Genomic DNA, 18,938 nt, shown 5'->3' on the forward strand with positions numbered 1-18,938 from the left:
AAACATTTAAAATAATGAAAGGGATAGACAAGATAGAGGTGGAGAGGTTGTTTCCACTGGTCGGGGAGACTAGAACCAGGGTGCACAGCCTCAAAATACGGGGGAGCCAATTTAAAACCGAGTTGAAAGGAATTTCTTCTCCCAGAGGGTTGTGAATCTGTGGAATTCTCTGCCCAAGGAAGCAGTTGAGGCTAGTTCATTGAATGTATTCAAGTCACAGATAGATCGATTTTTAACCAATAAGGGAATTAAGGGTTACGGGGAGCGGGCGGGTAAGCGGAGCTGAGTCCACGGCCAGATCAGCCATGATCTTATTGAATGGCGGAGCAGGCTCGAGGGGCTAGATGGCCTACCCCTGTATTTCCGGTCCCCAAGTATTTCCGGAAGGTTATTCATGTCTTCCTTCGTGAAGACAGAACCAAAGTATTTGGTCCGCTATTTTTTTGTTCCCCATTATAAATTCATCTGAATCTGACTGCAAGGGGTCTACATTTGTTTTCACTAACCTTTTTCTCTTCACATATCTATAGATGATTTTGCAGTCAGTTTTTATGCTCCCAGCAAGCTTCCTCTCATACTCTATTTTCCACCTCTTAGGGAGCTAGGAGCTAAATTAAAAAGTAGGACCTGAAAAGTAGTAATCTCAGGATTGCTACCAGTGCCACGTGCTAGTCAGAGTAGGAATCGCAAGATAGCTCACATGAATACGTGGCTTGGTGCAAGAGGGAGGGATTCAAATTCCTGGGACATTGGAACCGGTTCTGGGGGAGGTGGGACCAGTACAAACAGGACGGTCTGCACCTGGGCAGGACAGGAACCAATGTCCTAGGGGGAGTGTTTGCGAGTGCTGTTGGAGAGGAGTTAAACTAACATGGCAGGGGGATGGGAACCTATGTAGGGAAACAGAGGGAAACAAAAAGGAGACAAAAGCAAAAGACAGAAAGGAGATGAATAAAAGTAGAGGGCAGAGAAACCCAAGGCAAAAAATAAAAAGGGCCACATTACAGCCAAATTCTAAAGGGGCAAAGTGTGTTAAAAAGACAAGCCTGAAGGCTCTGTGCCTCAATGCGAGGAGTATTCGGAATAAGGTGGACGAATTAACTGTGCAGATAGCAGTTAACGGATATGATGTGATTGGTATCACGGAGACATGGCTCCAGGGTGACCAAGGCTGGGAACTCAACATCCAGGGGCATTCAACATTTAGGAAGGATAGACAGAAAGGAAAAGGAGGCGGGGTGGCGTTGCTGGTTAAAGAGGAAATTAATGCAATAGTAAGGAGGGACATTAGCCTGGATGATGTGGAATCGGTATGGGTGGAGCTGCGGAATACCAAAGGACAGAAAACTCTAGTGGGAGTTGTGTACAGAAGTTGGGGACAGCATCAAACAAGAAATAAGGGATGCATGCAATAAAGGTACAGCAGTTATCATGAGCCACTTTAATCTACATATTGATTGGGCTAACCAAACTAGTAGCAATGTGGTGGAGGAGGATTTCCTGGAGGGATGGTTTTCTAGACCAATATGTCGAGGAACCAACTAGAGAGCTGGCCATCCTAGACTGGGTGATGTGTAATGAGAAGGGATTAATTAGCAATCTTGTGGTGCGAGGCCCCTTGTGGAAGAGTGACCATAATATGGTAGAATTCTTTATTAAGATGGAGAGTGACACAGTTAATTCAGAGACTAGGGTCCTGAACTTAAGGAAAGGTAACTTCGACGGTATGAGGCGTAAATTGCCTAGAATAGACTGGCAAAGGATACTTAAAGGGTGACATTGGATAAGCAATGGCAAACATTTAAAGATCACATCGATGAACTTCAGCAATTGTACATCCCTGTCTGGCGTAAAAATAAAACGGGGAAGGTGACTCAACCGTGGCTAACAAGGGAAATTAAGGATCGTGTTAAAACCAAGGAAGAGGCATATAAATTGGCCAGAAAAAGCAGCAAGCCTGAGGACTGGGAGAAATTTAGAATTCAGCAGAGGAGGATTAAGGGTTTAATTAAGAGGGGAAAAATAGAGTATGAGAGGAAGCTGGCTGGGAACATAAAAACTGACTGCAAAAGCTTCTATAAATAGGTGAAGAGAAAAAGATTAGTGAAGACAAACATAGGTCCCTTGCAGTCGGATTCAGGTGAATTTATAATGGGGAACAAAGAAATGGCAGACCAATTGAACAAATACTTCGGTTCTGTCTTCATGAAGGAAGACACAAATAACCTTCCGAATGTACTAGGGGACAGTGGGTCTAGTGAGAAGGAGGAACTGAAGGATATCTTTATTAGGCGGGAAATTGTGTTCGGGAAATTGATGGGATTGAAGGCCGATAAATCCCCGGGGCTTGATAGTCTGCATCCCAGAGTACTTAAGGAAATGGCCCTAGAAATAGTGGATGCATTGATGATCATTTTCCAACAGTATATCGACTTTGGATCAGTTCCTATGGACTGGGGGGTAGCTAATGTAACACCACTGTTTAAAAAAGGAGGGCGAGAGAAAACGGGTAATTATAGACCGGTTAGTCTGACATCAGTCGTGGGGAAAATGTTGGAATCAATCATTAAGGATGAAATAGCAGCGCATTTGTAAAGCAGTGACAGGATTGGTCCAAGTCAGCATGGATTTATGAAAGGGAAATCATGCTTGACAAATCTTCTGGAATTTTTTGAGGATGCAACTAGCAAAGTGGACAAGGGAGAACCAGTGGATGTGGTGTATTTGGACTTTCAAAAGGCTTTTGACAAGGTCCCGCACAAGAGATTGGTGTGCAAAATCAAAGCACATGGCATTGGGGGTAATGTACTGACGTGGATAGAGAACTGGTTGACAGACAGGAAGCAGAGAGTTGGGATAAACGGGTCCTTTTCAGAATGGCAGCCAGTGACTAGTGGAGTGCCGCAGGGCTCAGTGCTGGGACCCCAGCTCTTTACAATATACATTAATGATTTAGATGAAGGAATTGAGTGTAATATCTCCAAGTTTGCAAATGACACTAAACTGGGTGGCGGTGTGCTGTGAGGAGGATGCTAAGAGGCTGCAGGGTGACTTGGACAGGTTAGGTGAGTGGGATAATGCATGGCAGATGCAGTATAATGTGGATAAATGTGAGGTTATCCATTTTGGGGGCAAAAACATGAAGGCAGAATATTATCTGAATGGTGACAGATTAGGAAAAGGGGAGGTGCAACGAGACCTGGGTGTCATGGTTCATCAGTCATTGAAAGTTGGCATGCAGGTACAGCAGGCGGTGAAGAAGGCAAATGGTATGTTGGCCTTCATAGCGAGGGGATTTGAGTATAGGAGCAGGGAGGTTTTACTGCAGTTGTACAGGGCCTTGGTGAGGCCACATCTGGAGTATCGGGTGCCCCTCCGAGCTGGGCGCCCGTTTTTCGCGCCTAAAACGGGGCTTAAAAAAATCCTCGGTATTCTCCACCTACTTACAGGTCCTCTGGCCCTCGGCGCAGCCAGCACGAGCTGTGGGGGGGGGGGCGGAGCCAGGTCTCTGCGCTGAAAACAGTGCCGGGACCTCTGCACATGCGCGCTACAGTCGGCACGCAAGTGCAGTAGCTCCAGGCGCCGAACTGTGTGGGAGGGCCCGAAGCATGCAGCCCCTAGCCCTGGCCCAATGGCCTCGCTGCGTGAATGAGGCTCCTCCCACGGCCAGCTCCTGCTCCTGACAAGACCCGACACCCGCTCCCCCCCCCGCCGACCCGACCCGACCCGACACCCGCTCCCCCCCCCCTCTCCCTCCCTCCCCCTCTCTCTCTCTCCCTCCCTCTTCCCCCTCTCTCTCCCTCCCTCCCCTCTCTCTCTCTCTCCCCTCCCTCCCCCTCTCTCTCTCTCTCTCCCTCCCCTCCCCTCCCTCCTCCTCTCTCTCTCCCTCCCTCCCTCGCTCTCTCTCTCCTCCCTCCCTCCCCTCTCGCTCTCTCTCCCTCCCTCCCCTCTCTCTCTCTCTCTCTCCCTCCCTCCCTCCCTCCCTCCCTCCTCTCTCTCTCTCTCCCCCTCCCGCTCAGCGGCACGAACGGCTGCAGAATTCTCCCTGGCTGAAGCACTTTCACACAGGTAGGAAGATGGTTTATTTAATCTTTTCTTTGCTTATAAATGTTTATTCAGGTTGGATTTATTTGTATAATATTTGTAGAAGTATAAATAAGGATTTATTGTAGAATTTAATGAGTTCCTTTCCCCCCCCTCCCCCCCACACCTCCTTCTGGACGCCTAATTTGTAACCTGCGCCTGATTTTTTAATGTGTAGAACAGGTTTTTCAGTTCTACAAAAATCTTCACTGGCTCCATTCTACTTTAGTTTGGAGTACATTTTTACTGTGGAAACTTTCAAATCAGGCGTCAGTGGCCGGACACGCCCCCTTTTGAAGAAAAAATTCTGTTCTAAAGTAGAACTGTTCTACCTGACTGGAACTGCAGAAAAAAAAATGTGGAGAATTGCGATTTCTAAAATAGTCCGTTCTCCACCAGTTGCCCCTAAAAATCAGGCGCGAATCATGTGGAAACTTGGGCCCTATGTTTCTAATTAAACCCTTTGTCCTCCTCTGTTGTATTACAAAATTCTCCCAGTCCTCAGGTTTGCTGCTTTTTCTGGCCAATTTATATGCCGCTTCCTTGGATTTAACACTATCCTTAATTTCCCTTGTTAGCCACGGTTGAGCCACCTTCCCCGTTTTATTTTTACTCCAGACAGGGATGTACAATTGTTGAAGTTCATCGATGTGATCTTTAAATGTTTGCCATTGCCTATCCACCGTCAACCCTTTTAAGTATCACTCGCCAGTCTATTCTAGCCAATTTCCGTCTCATACCATCGAAGTTAGCTTTCCTTAAGTTGAGGACGCTAGTCTCTGAATTAACTGTGTCACTCTCCGTCTTAATAAAGAATTCTACCATATTATGGTCACTCTTCCCCAAGGGGAGGTTAAAAATCAAAATGTTGATACAGATTGTAGTTCGTAGAAATAATGCAGTTAGCAGAGAGGTCAATAACCAGGGGTCATAGATTTAATGTAATTGGCAGCAGCATTAGAAGGTATTTGAGGAGAACATTTTTCACCCAGACGGTGGTGGGGGTCTGGAGCGCACTGCCTGAAAGGGTGGTAGAGGCAGAAATCTTCATCACATTTAAAAGGTACTTGGATATGCCCTTGAAGTGCCGTAACCTACAGGGCTGCGGACTATAAGGACATAAGAAATACGAGCAGGAGTAGGCCATACGGCCCCTCGAGCCTGCTCCGCCATTTAATATGATCATGGCTGATCCGATCATGGACTCAGGTCCACTTCCAAGCCCGCTCCCCATAACCCCTTAATCCCTGACCAAGAGCTGGAAAGTGAGATTAGGCTGGATAGCTCTTTTTCGGCCCGCAGAGCCACGATGGGCTAAATGGCCTCCTTCTGTGCCGTAAATGTCTATGATTCTATGAATCTATGTCACAAAGTACTGTTGAACCATGTCCATAAATCACTTTGAAGGGAAATTAAATAGTTGTTGGAAAAAGAGGAATGTTAAAGGATACGGAGAATGAGTCGGAGAGTGGGAGGAGACGAGGTAGTTCATGTGGAGAACAAGATCAGTGCAGGCTTGATGAGCCGAATGGCCAGTTTCTGCGTTGTATCATTTTATGACTGTATGTTGAGATTCCATAGCCTTGCACTTCACTCACCTTGTCCCCCAGATAAGACTCCGGGGCCAGCCAGTATAAATCACGAATAATCTCAGGTAGTTCCTGTACATCAGCTACGACAGTGTTACTCCGTCGGTTATAAACAACTGGAATCGCTTGCTTATTCCCCGTGTATAAATTCCACTTCTTCATTTGCATATGCTGTGTAAAATAAAGACATAAAAATTGCAACATCAAAAGTAAATCAACTCTTAAAAATTGTACCATTCTTGGTGAAATTGGTGCGTTTTAACGTATTAGTGCATTATCTGATAGTTTTTTTGTTGTGAATTTACATTGTATGTAGATGTAATTTATTAACGTGACCAATTACTAGTTCACAGTACTACATTATAAAATGATGTGGAGGCACTGGAGGAGGTGTAAAAAGGTTTTTCAAGGACGGTATCCGAACTGAGAGGTTATACCTATCGGGAAACATTGGGTTCTTTTCTCTAGAAAAGAGAGGCTGACGAGTTTAAGATTATGAAAGGATTCAATCGGGTAGACTGAAGGATTGAAAGTTTTTTGGATGGTATAAGAACACAAGAAATAGGAGCAGGAGTAGGCCGTTCGGCCCCTCGAGCCTGCTGTGCTATTCAATAAGATCATGGCTGATCTTCTACCTCAACTCCACTTTCTTGCACAATCCCCATATGCCTCGATTTCCTTAATATCCAATAATCTCTCAATCTCTGTCTTGAATATACTCAACGACTGAGCCTCCACAGCCCTCTAGGGTAGAGAATTCCAAAGATTCACCACCCCCTGTGTGAAGAAATTCCTTCTCATCTCAGTCCTAAATGGCCGACCCTTTATCCTGAGACTGTGACCCCTGGTTCTAGACTCCCCAGCCCGGGGGAAACATCCTCCCTGCATCCACCCTGTCAAGCCCTGTAAGAATTTTTTATGTTTCAATGAGATCACCTCTCATTCTTCCAAACTCTAGAGAATGTACGCCTAGTCTACTCAATCTCTCCTCATAGGACAATCCCCCATACAGGTATCAGTCTGGTGAACCTTCGTTGCACTCCCTCTATGGCAAGTATATCCTTCCTTAGGTAAGGAGACCAAAACTATGCACAATACTCCAGGTGTGGTCTCCCCAGGGCCCGATATAATTGCAGTAAGACACCTTTACTCTTATACTCAAACCCTCCTGTAATAAAGGCCAACATACCATTTGCTTTAATCACTTGCTGTACCTGCAGGTTAACTTTCAGTGATTGGTGTACAAGGAACCAGGTCCCTCTGAACACCAACATTTCTCAATCTCTCTCCATTTAAACAATACTCTGCTTTTCTATTTTTCCTACCAAATTGGATAACTTCACATTTCTCCACATTATATTCCATTTGCCATGTTCTTGCCCACTCACTGAGCCTGTCTATATCCACTTGGAGCCTCTTTGTATCCTCCTCACAACTTACATTTCCACCTAGCTTTGTATCATCAGCAAACTTGAATATATTACATTTGGTTCCTTCATCCAAATCATTGATACAGATTGTGAATAGCTGGGGCCCCAGCACTGATCCTTGCGGTACCCCACGAGTCACAGCCTGCCAACCCGAAAATGACCCGTTTATTCCTACTCTCTGTTTTCTGTCCGTTAACCAATCCTCAATCCAGGCAAGTATATTACCCCCAATCCCACAAATACTAATTTTGTTTAATAACCTCTTGTGTGACACCTTATCAATTGCCTTCCGAAAATCCAAATACACCACATTTAATGGTTCCCCCTTATCTATTCTGTTAGTTACAACTTCAAAAAACTCTGAACAGATTCATCAAACATGATTTACTTTTCATAAATCCGTGTTGACTCTGTCCAATCCTATTATTATTTTCTAAGTGCCCAGTTACCACGTCCTTACTAATGGATTCCAGCATTTTCCCTATTACTGATGTCAGGCTAACTGTTCTGTAGTTCCCCGCTTTCTCTCTTAAATAGCAGGGTTACATTAGCTACCTTCCAATCCACGGGAACTGTTCTAGAATCTATGGAATTTGGAAGATGACAACCAATGCATCCACTATCTCTATAGCCACCTCTTACAAATCCCTAGGATGTAAGTCATCAGGTCCATGGGATGTATCGGCTTTCAGTCCCATTAATTTCTCCAGCAATATTTTTTTACGAATACTAATTTTTCAGTTCCTCATTCTCTTTCGACCCTTGCTTCTCTGCTATTTCTGGGATGTTATTTATGTCTTCTTCTGTGAAGACAGACACAAAGGGGACGAAAGTCAGTATCGCCTCGCGGCTGAAATTGGGTTTACCGCGCCCCCAGAGGAAGCTCAGCGCAAGATATCGCACTGCGCTTGCACTTTCTCTCGGAGTGGGACCGGGGTGTTAAACATTGTGAATTTTCCAGTGATACGGGGAGAGACACGCTCTGCATTAGGAGCCATCGCTAGCCTACCAGGGAGCGGGGTGCCGGGCTGCAACATCGCGGCACGGACCTTGCGCTGTGAGGATGGGAAGGCCACGACTGCGAAGTCGGCCAGTTAAAAAATATCAGCGTCACTGAATTTCACTCGCATCACGAGCGGCCGAAAGCTCAGCACACAACCCGTGAAACTGTCGCATGCATCGCCCGCAACGGCCTCACGGGGCGCTAGAGAATTTTTGCTCCGGGGCGAAAATGGCTCGCTGGGAAACGTAAACTAAAGATGCTAATCAAGTCTTGCTGTTAAATTCGGCAGGATCTGAGGGAAGCCCGTTCTTCTGGCCTCAAAGCAGCCCCACACCCAGCTCCCTCCCCACCTCCAAGTTAATATCCAGCCCATAGGATCTGCATGTCACATTCGATTTTATGAACTGGTATTTTGGGATTTTTACTGAAGCTTTGGGAATTTGAATGTCATAACTTTGGTCATTATTCTGTGAAAGTGGCCTTTATTTTGTACACACTCTTTTACCTGTATAATTTTTAAAGCTGAGAATACACAGCAATCGACCTCTGATTGGTATGATACACCAATCAGAGGGAGATATCTGCTATTTAGCAGCACAGGGGCGGAAGAATCCGATTGATCAGCAGCTGGGACTTGGGATCACTGGGGAGCAGTGCTGAGGTTTGGCAGAACTGGGGCAGGGTCCTGGAGTTTGACAGGCTGTTGGGGGTTTGGCAACGTGAAGAGGTGATTGATCTGATTACATAGAATTTACATAAACAGGCCAATTGGCCCAACTGTTGGTCTTTATACCGAGTCAGAAAGTCATGAATTCAAGTCCCAATCCAGAGACTTGAGCACAATATCTGAGCTGACATCCCAATGCAGTAACATAGAAACAAATAAAATAGGTGCAGGAGTAGGCCATTCGGCCCTTCGAGCCTGCACCGCCATTCAATGAGTTCATGGCTGAACATGCAACTTCAGTACCCCATTCCTGCTTTCTCGCCATACCCCTTGATCCCCCGAGTAGTAAGGACTACATCTAACTCCTTTTTAAATATATTTAGTGAATTGGCCTCAACTACTTTCTGTGGTAGAGAATTCCACAGGTTCACCACTCTCTGGGTGAAGAAGTTTCTCCTCATCTCGGTCCTAAATGGTTTACCCCTTGTCCTTAGACTGTGACCCCTGGTTCTGGACTTCCCCAACATTGGGAACATTCTTCCTGCATCTAACCTGTCTAAACCCATCAGAATTTTAAATGTTTCTATGTGATCCCCTCTCATTCTTCTGAACTCCAGTGAATACAAGCCCAGTTGATCCAGTCTTTCTTGATATGTCAGTCCCGCCATCCCGGGAATCAGTCTGGTGAACCTTCGCTGCACTCCCTCAATAGCAAGAATGTCCTTCCTCAAGTTAGGAGACCAGAACTGTACACAATACTCCAGGTGTGGCCTCACCAAGGCCCTGTCCAACTGTAGTAACACCTCCCTGCCCCTATACTCAAATCCCCTCGCTATGAAGGTCAACATGCCATTTGCTTTCTTAACCGCCTGCTGTAACTGCATGCCAACATTCAATGACTGATGTACCATGACACCCAGGTCTCGTTGCATCTCCCCTTTTCCTAATCTGTCACCATTCAGATAATAGTCTGTCTCTCTGTTTTTACCACCAAAGTGGATAACCTCACATTTATCCACATTATACTTCATCTGCCATGCATTTGCCCACTCACCTAACCTATCCAAATCACCCTGCAGCCTCATAGCATCCTCCTCGCAGCTCACACTGCCACCCAACTTAGTGTCATCCGCAAATTTGGAGATACTACATTTAATCCCCTCATCTAAATCATTAATGTACAGTGTAAACAGCTGGGGCCCCAGCACAGAACCTTGCGGTACCCCACTAGTCACTGCCTGCCATTCTGAAAAGTGGCATACAAATTGGCCAGAAATAGCAGCGAACCCGGGGACTGGGAGAAATTTAGAACTCAGCAGAGGAGGACAAAGGGTTTGATTAGGGCAGGGAAAATGGAGTACGAGAAGAAGCTTGCAGGGAACATTAAGACGGATTGCAAAAGTTTCTATAGATATGTAAAGAGAAAAAGGTTAGTAAAGACAAACGTAGGTCCCCTGCAGTCAGAATCAGGGGAAGTCATAACGGGGAACAAAGAAATGGCGGACCAATTGAACAAGTACTTCGGTTCGGTATTCACGAAGGAGGACACAAACAACCTTCCGGATATAAAAGGGATCAGAGGTTCTAATAAGGAGGAGGAACTGAGGGAAATCCTTATTAGTCGGGAAATTGTGTTGGGGAAATTGATGGGGTTGAAGGCCGATAAATCCCCAGGGCCTGATGGACTGCATCCCAGAGTACTTAAGGAGGTGGCCTTGGAAATAGTGGATGCATTGACAGTCATTTTCCAACATTCCATTGACTCTGGATCAGTTCCTATCGAGTGGAGGGAAGCCAATGTAACCCCACTTTTAAAAAAAGGAGGGAGAGAGAAAACAGGGAATTATAGACCGGTCAGCCTGTCCTCAGTAGTGGGTAAAATGATGGAATCAATTATTAAGGATGTCATAGCAGCGCATTTGGAAAGAGGTGACATGATAGGTCCAAGTCAGCATGGATTTGTGAAAGGGAAATCATGACAAATCTTCTGGAATTTTTTGAGGATGTTTCCAGTAGAGTGGACAAGGGAGAACCAGTTGATGTGGTGTATTTGGACTTTCAGAAGGTTTACGACAAGGTCCCACACAAGAGATTAATGTGCAAAGTTAAAGCACATGGGATTGGGGGTAGTGTGCTGACATGGATTGAGAACTGGTTGTCAGACAGGAAGCAAAGAGTAGGAGTAAATGGGTACTTTTCAGAATGGCAGGCAGTGACTAGTGGGGTACCGCAAGATTCTGTGCTGGGACCCCAGCTGTTTACACTGTACATTAATGATTTAGACGAGGGGATTAAATGTAGTATCTCCAAATTTGAGGATGACACTCAGTTGGGTGGCAGTGTGAGCTGTGAGGAGGATGCTATGAGGCTGCAGAGTGACTTGGATAGGTTAGGTGAGTGGGCAAATGCATGGCAGATGAAGTATAATGTGGATAAATGTGAGGTTATCCACTTTGGTGGTAAAAACAGAGAGACAGACTATTATCTGAATGGTGACAGATTAGGAAAAGGGGAGATGCAACGAGACCTGGGTGTCATGGTACATCAGTCATTGAAGGTTGGCATGCAGGTACAGCAGGCGGTTAAGAAAGCAAATGGCATGTTGGCCTTCATAGCGAGGGGATTTGAGTACAGGGGCAGGGAGGTGTTGCTACAGTTGTACAGGGCCTTGGTGAGGCCACACCTGGAATATTATGTACAGTTTTGGTCTCCTAACTTGAGGAAGGACATTCTTGCTATTGAGGGAGTGCAGCGAAGGTTCACCAGACTGATTCCCGGGATGGTGGGACTGACCTATCAAGAAAGACTGGATCAACTGGGCTAGTATTCACTGGAGTTCAGAAGAATGAGAGGGAACCTCATAGAAACGTTTAAAATTCTGACGGGTTTAGACAGGTTGGATGCAGGAAGAATGTTCCCAATGTTGGGGAAGTCCAGAACCAGGGGTCACAGTCTAAGGATAAGGGGTAAGCCATTTAGGAGCGAGATGAGGAGAAACTTCTTCACCCAGAGTGGTGAACCTGTGGAATTCTCTACCACAGAAAGTAGTTGAGGCCAATTCACTAAATATATTCAAAAGGGAGTTAGATGTAGTCCTTACTACTAGGGGGATCAAGGGGTATGGCGAGAAAGCAGGAATGGGGTACTGAAGTTGCATGTTCAGCCATGAACTCATTGAATGGCGGTGCAGGCTAGAAGGGCCGAATGGCCTACTCCTGCACCTATTTTCTATGTTTCTGTATTTACCCATTTACTCATACTCTTTGCTACCTGTCTGCCAACCAGTTCTCAATCCATGTCAGCACACTACCCCCAATCCCATGTGCTTTAACTTTGCACATTAATCTCTTGTGTGGGACCTTGTCGAAAGCCTTCTGAAAGTCCAAATACACCACATCAACTGGTTCTCCCTTGTCCACTCTACTGGAAACATCCTCAAAAAATTCCAGAAGATCTGTCAAGCATGATTTCCCTTTCACAAATCCATGCTGACTTGGACCTATCATGTCATCTCTTTCCAAATGTGCTGCTATGACATCCTTAATAATTGATTCCATCATTTTACCCACTACCGATGTACTGAGGGAGCGGCGCACTGTCCAAGTAATTCATAGACTGTAAAGCGCTTTGGGACGTCCTGAAGTCATGAAAGGCGTGATATAAATGCAAGTCTTTCTTTCTCATACATAACCGAACTGCTCTTCGATGCAGACCCAAAGCCACTCTATGTGAAGAAGTTCTGCAATTGCACCTTTATGGGGCTGAAATTGATGGCCTTACCGCCCACTGACATCAGTGGACGGCCAAGTGGCACAAGTGACCTCCTGCCCGCCGAGATGCCAGATTGGTGTGGGAGGGAGTTGGCACCAGCAGGGGGAAGGACCGTCGCGAGGAGGCTGGTCTAACCCCCACGGTAAGTTTACAAAACTGAAAAAAAAAGATTCGTGAACTTTTTAATAAATTCTTTTTCACAGTGACTTACCTTAATGGGTTCCCCTGAAGGTCTTCCGGGTAATTTTTTTTCCAATCATTTTTATTTGTACGTCTTCGACCCTCCGTGGGCCCAACTCCATCCTCGGCGGCACTTCGGCGGCAAGTGCCTTTGCCGCCAAGATTGGCAGCTCCCGCCCGCTCCCACCCAGTTTGACGGTATACGTCGCTTGTTTGCTGCTGGCCCAACTTTTAAATTATTTTTCATCAATTTCCCGCCCAAAGTGCCGCCCGGTCTCTCTGTGGTCATTGGCGGTCTTTTGGGCGGCACTTGGGCAGGACTTGGCCTTCACCAAGGTCGGCCCCGAAGCGATTCCTTGCGAACCTCTCAGCCATTCGTATAATACACCATAGCGTGGACATTTTGCTGCGCAATGTTAATTGAGAGCACATTTGCAGCAAATTTCTTTATCTGCTATTTTAATGGAGACATCGGGCCCAGATTTCCCCAGCAGTTGCTCCGTTTTTTTTGCAGCAACTTAAATTTTCTGGAGTATTTTTTTAGTTGCAATTCTGGTCATTTAATTTGCGCCAGTGTAAGTGAGTTAGTTAGATTTTTATTTAGTTTAGTTTTTTTTTTCAAAAAGGGGCAGTCCCAGCCACTTACGCCTGTTTTGGCTATTTAAGCGAGTTTGGCAAATAGTTGCTCCAAACCATCTTAGGCCAGAGTCTATTCGCTTTCTGATTGGCCGTGGGAAGGTGGGGCAGCGCGTGGATGGACGTGTCGGGCGACCAATGGCGGAGTGTGGGGGCGGGGCGGTTGGAGGCAGGAGGTCATGTGATGACACCTCTAGGAATATGTCCAAGCAGAATTCGCAACCCTAATGTGTAAAAGTCCGACAATCTTTCCAATGCTTACATTCAAAAGTTGTCCATTTACAATGCTGACTTCTGACCATGTATTTGGTGGAAGTTCGAAAATTGAGGACTCATATTATTGCACTCACTTTAATCCTGGACTTGTCCGAGCTCCGACACTCATTCGTTACTCCGAAGCAGAAACAGCTTGTGCAGCCTTTGGGATTGGCTGGATCCAGGTGAAATGAGCCAGGTCGACAGATATCACACTGTGCACCGATAACGTTCTCCTAAAATGGTTAAAGCAAAAAGATTTGATGTTTGTATAGATAATATATGCACCAGTGAGCGTGTTCACAGTGTTGTAGAGCTGTTGCCCCTTTATTTATCAGTTGTCAGTTTTAGTGCCCCCCCCCCACCCTTTTAGCCAGGGGGCACTTGTATAATTTGTGTTTTTTATGCCCTCAAAAAAAAACAATAAAAAAAATAACAAGGGGGCACATGAAAAGTTTTTTTTGGAGTGTGCCCCCCCTTTAATCAGGGGGTCACTTGGTCACTGATACAACTAAAATAGTTGTGGAGCTGTTGCACTGTGAGTGGTTTAGCCAGTCATGTGATGTTCACAAGACTCAATAAAACCCCAGTTAATTGAGTTCAGGTTCTCCACGATGAGGCGTGCAGTTGGTTCTGTCTTCACGAAGGAAGACCCAAATAAACTTCCGGAAGTACTAGGGGACCGAGGGTCTAGTGAGAAGGGGGAACTGAAGGATATCCTTATTAGGCGGGAAATTGTGTTTGGGAAATTGATGGGATTGAAGGCCGATAAATCCCCGGGACCTGATAGTCTGCATCCCAGAGTACTTAAGGAAGTGGCCATAGAAATAGTGGATGCATTGGTGATCATTTTCCAACAGTCTATCAACTCTGGATCAGTTCCTATGGACTGGAGGGTAGCTAATGTAACAACACTTTTTAAAAAAGGAGGGAGAGAAAACAGGGAATTACAGACCGGTTAGCCTGACATCAGTAGTGGGGAAAATGTTGGAATCAATTCTTAAAGATGAAATAACAGCGCATTTGGAAAGCAGTGACAGGATCAGTCCAAGTCAACATGGATTTATGAAAGGGAAATCATGCTTGACAAATCTTCTGGAATTTTTTGAGGATGTAACTAGTAGAGTGGACAAGGGAGAACCAGTGGATGTGGTGTATTTGGATTTTCAAAAGGCTTTTGACAAGGTCCCACACAAGAGATTGGTGTGCAAAATTAAAGTACCTGGTATTGGGGGTAATGTACTGATGTGGATAGAGAACTGTTTGGCAGACAGGAAGCAGAGAGTCGGGATAAATCGGTCCTTTTCAGAATGGCAGGCAGTGACCAGTGGGGTGCCGCAAGGTTCAGTGCTGGGACCCCAGCTATTTACAATATACATTAATGAGTTAGATGAAGGAATTGAGTGTAATATCTCCAAGTTTGCAGATGACACTAAACTGAGTAGCGTTGTGAGCTGTGAGGAGGATGCTAAGAGGCTGCAGAGTGACTTGGACAGGTTAGGTGAGTGGGCAACTGCATGACAGATTCAGTATAATGCGGATAAATGTTAGGTTATCCATTTTTGGGGCAAAAACACGAAGGCAGAATATTATCTGAATGGCGGCAGATTAGGAAAAGGGGAGGTGCAACGAGACCTGGGTGTCATGGTACATCAGTCATTGAAAGTTGGCATGCAGGTACAGCAGGCGGTGAAGAAAGCAAATGGTATGTTGGCCTTCATAGCTAGGGGTTTTGAGTATAGGAGCAGGGAGGCCTTACTGCAATTGTACAGGGCCTTGGTGAGGCCTCACCTGAAATATTGTGTTCAGTTTTGGTCTCTTAATCTGAGGAAGGACATTCTTGCTATTGAGTGCAGCGAAGGTTCACCAGACTGATTCCCGGGATGGCTGGTCTGACATATGAGGAGGGACTGGATCGACTGGGCCTTTATTCACTGGAGTTTAGAAGGATGAGAGGGGATCTCATAGAAACATATAAAATTCTGACGGGATTGGACAGGTTAGATGCAGGAAGAATGTTCCCGATGTTGGGGAAGTCCAGAACCAGGGGTCACAGTCTATGGATAAGGGGTAAGCCATTTAGGACTGAGATGAGGAGAAACTTCTTCACTCAGAGAGTTGTTAACCTGTGGAATTCCCTGCCGCAGAAAGTTGTTGATGCCAGTTCGTTGGATATATTCAAGAGGGAGTTAGATATGGCCCTTATGGCTAAATGGATCAAGGGGTATGGAGAGAAAGCAGGAAAGGGGTACTGAGGTGAAAGATCAGCCATGATCTTATTGAATGGTGGTGCAGGCTCGAAGGGCCGAATGGCCTACTCCTGCACCTATTTTCTATGTTTCTATGTTTCTATGATACAAAGCTAGGTGGGAAGATAAGCTGTGAGGAGGACACACAGCGCCTGCAAAGGGATATAGACAGGTTAAGTGAGTGGCAGATGGAGTATAATGTGGGGAAATTTGAGGTTATTCACTTTGGTGGGATGAATAGAAAAATAGAATATTTTTAAGATGGTGATTAACTATTAAATGTTGGTGTTCAGAGAGATTTGGGTGCCCTTGTACAGGAAACACAGAGAGTTAGCATGCAGGTACAGCAACAATTAGGAAGGCAAATGGCATATTGGCCTTTATTGCAAGAGGGCTGGAGTACAAGAGTAATTTACCACACTTGTACAGGACTTTGGTGAGTCCACACCTGGAGTACAGTGTACAATTTTGGTCTCCTTATCTGAGGAAGGACATACACGCCTTTGAGGCAGTGCAACGAAGGTTCACCAGATTGAATCCTGGGATGAGAGGGCAGTCCGATGAGGAGAGATTGCGTGGATTGGGCCTGTACTCTCTGGAGTTTAGAAGAATGAGGGGTGATCTCATTGCAACAAAAGATTCTGAGGGGGATTGACAGGGTAGATGCTGAGAGGATGTTTCCCCCCGGGCTGGAGAGTCTAGAACCAGGGGTCACAGTCTCAGGATAAGGGGTCGGCCATTTAGGACAGAGATGAGGAGGAATTTCTTCACTCAGAGGGTGGTGAATCTTTGGAATTCTCTGCCCCAGAGGGCTGTGGATGCTGAGTCGTTGAGTATATTCAAGGCTGAGATCGCTAGATTTTTGGACTCTCGGGGAATGGGGATTGGGCGGGAAAGTGGAGTTGAGGTCGAAGATCAGCCATGATCTGACTGACTGGCAGAGCAGGCTCGAGGAGCCGCTGCTCCTAATTCTTATGTTCTTATCATTTATTTTATCTCAATTTCAAGATGATCATTAACATTTCCCTATGTGTACAACATTAATATCTTTACATTAGAGTGTGTGAATATTAGCATCTGAATGTTTAGTGTGTTCCTATACAATTGCTTTCTTTAAAACACTGTTGAAGTCTCAAATGGAGTATTGTGTCCAATTCTGGGCACCACGCTTTCGAAAAGATGTCAAGGCATTGGAGAGGGTGAAGTGGAGATTTACCAGAATGGTGCCAGGGATGCGAGATTTAAGTTGTGTGGAGAGACTGGAAAAGCTGGGATTGTTCTCGGAGGGATTCAGATGTCAAGGGAAGGTTTAATAGAGGTGTTCAAAATGATGCACAGTTGGGATTAATCTGATGGCTCCTGCAAAGAGCTGGCACGGGTTCGATGGGCTGAATGGCCTCCTATGATTCTAATGTGTGCATTTTAAATAGGTTAAACCTCCATTAAAAGAGTAGAGAAAGGAAAGGAATACAGGGGAATTCATTAAGCTTTGGTGCGCTAACATTAGCTCTGTATAACGTCAGCTTCATTCAATTTACTTCCTGTACATAAGAAATAAGAGTAGAAGTAGGCCATTTGCTCCCTCGAGCCAGCTCTAATAATTTCTCTTTAGTTTGCTGTGTAATGCCATCTGGCCCCATAGAAAATGGTCAAACACCTTATCACTGACCTTGCTCTAACTAATTACATCTTTTTTGTTTTACAGGTAATTTGGTTTACTAACTGACATTGTAACTTTTCCTCTTTCCCTTGCCTCTGCCTGGCATCTCTGCCAATGGTCAGCCAGCCTAAAATCAGAGGCTTTGCTGGTGATGAACGACAGACACAACCTGTTGCTGTAAATGAAGTTATGCACTTTGGCAGAAAAAAATCGAGGAGTAAGTTAATATTTAAATGAAGAAAAATTGTAAAGTGCCGCAGTACAGCGGGACCTGGGGGTCCTGGTGCATGAAACACAAAAGGATAGTATGCAGGTACAGCAAGTGATCAGGAAGGCCAATGGAATCTTGGCCTTTATTGCAAAGGGGATGGAGTATAAAAGCAGGGAAGTCTTGCTACAGTTATACAGGGTATTGGTGAGGCCACACCTGGAATACTGCGTGCAGTTTTGGTTTCCATATTTACGAAAGGATATACTTGTTTTGGAGGCAGTTCAGAGAAGGTTCACTAGGTTGATTCTGGAGATGAGGAGGTTGACTTATGAGAAAAGGTTGAGTAGGTTGGGCCTCTAAGCATTGGAATTCAGAAGAATGAGAGGTGATCTTAATAAAATGTATAAGATTATGAGGGGGCTTGACAAGGTGGATGCAGAGAGGATGTTTCCACTGATGGGTGAGACTAGAACTAGGGGGCATAGTCTTAGAATAAGGGGCCGCCCATTTGAAACTGAGATGAGGAGGAATTTCTTCTTTCAGAGGGTTGTAAATCTATGGAAGTCGCTGCCTCAGAGAGCTGTGGAAGTCGGGACATTGAATAAATTTAGGACAGAGATAGACAGTTTCTTAACCGATAAGGGATTAAGCGGTTATGGGGAGCGGGCGGGGAAGTGGAGCTGAGTCCATGATCGGATCAGCCATGATCGTATTAAATGGCAGAACCGGCTCGAGGGGCCGTATGGCCTACTCCTGCTCCTATTTCTTATCGAATGGCTTCCTTCGGTGCCGCACAATTGTATGATATGAGAAAATGATGGTCGTATAGCAATTTCTATTTGCTTTGCAGTGTAATGCTATCTGTTCCCATCCAAAATGGTTAAACACCTTAAGACTTACCTTGCAAAGACACTGCCCGGTTACTGGATCACACACACTCGACTGTGTTGCTTTCCGGTTACAGTTGCAGGGAATGCAGTCTGGGTAACGGGAGTAGCCGATGGAGCAGTGGTCACATTGACGGCCTGTTACTTTTGACTTGCACCTAAATGGAAAAAATACATGAAATTAAACTGCTCACAGCAGGCCGATGAAGCAACATTTCTTACGAATATTTACCGAGCCGCGCTTTGGGAGCGGGGTCGGGGGAAACATAGAAACATAGAAATTTACAGCGCAGAAGGGGGCCACCTCAGCCCATCGC

The 18,938-nt window shown here is 45.5% G+C and overlaps 1 protein-coding gene across 1 annotated transcript in view; it reads right to left on the minus strand.

Moving 5' to 3' along the window:
* lama3 (laminin, alpha 3) overlaps positions 1 to 18,938 on the minus strand; it is a 511,887-nt gene that overhangs the window by 140,403 nt on the left and 352,546 nt on the right. Inside the window, exons 38-40 of the mRNA XM_070889172.1 lie at positions 18,635 to 18,779; positions 13,710 to 13,850; positions 5,682 to 5,843 (exon numbers count right to left, since the gene is read on the minus strand). Of these exons, the coding sequence (XP_070745273.1) occupies positions 5,682 to 5,843; positions 13,710 to 13,850; positions 18,635 to 18,779 (448 nt within the window). The remainder of the gene's footprint in view (positions 1 to 5,681; positions 5,844 to 13,709; positions 13,851 to 18,634; positions 18,780 to 18,938) is intronic.

The sequence above is a fragment of the Pristiophorus japonicus genome, chromosome 1, assembly GCF_044704955.1.
Source record: "Pristiophorus japonicus isolate sPriJap1 chromosome 1, sPriJap1.hap1, whole genome shotgun sequence".
NCBI lineage: Eukaryota > Metazoa > Chordata > Chondrichthyes > Pristiophoridae > Pristiophorus > Pristiophorus japonicus.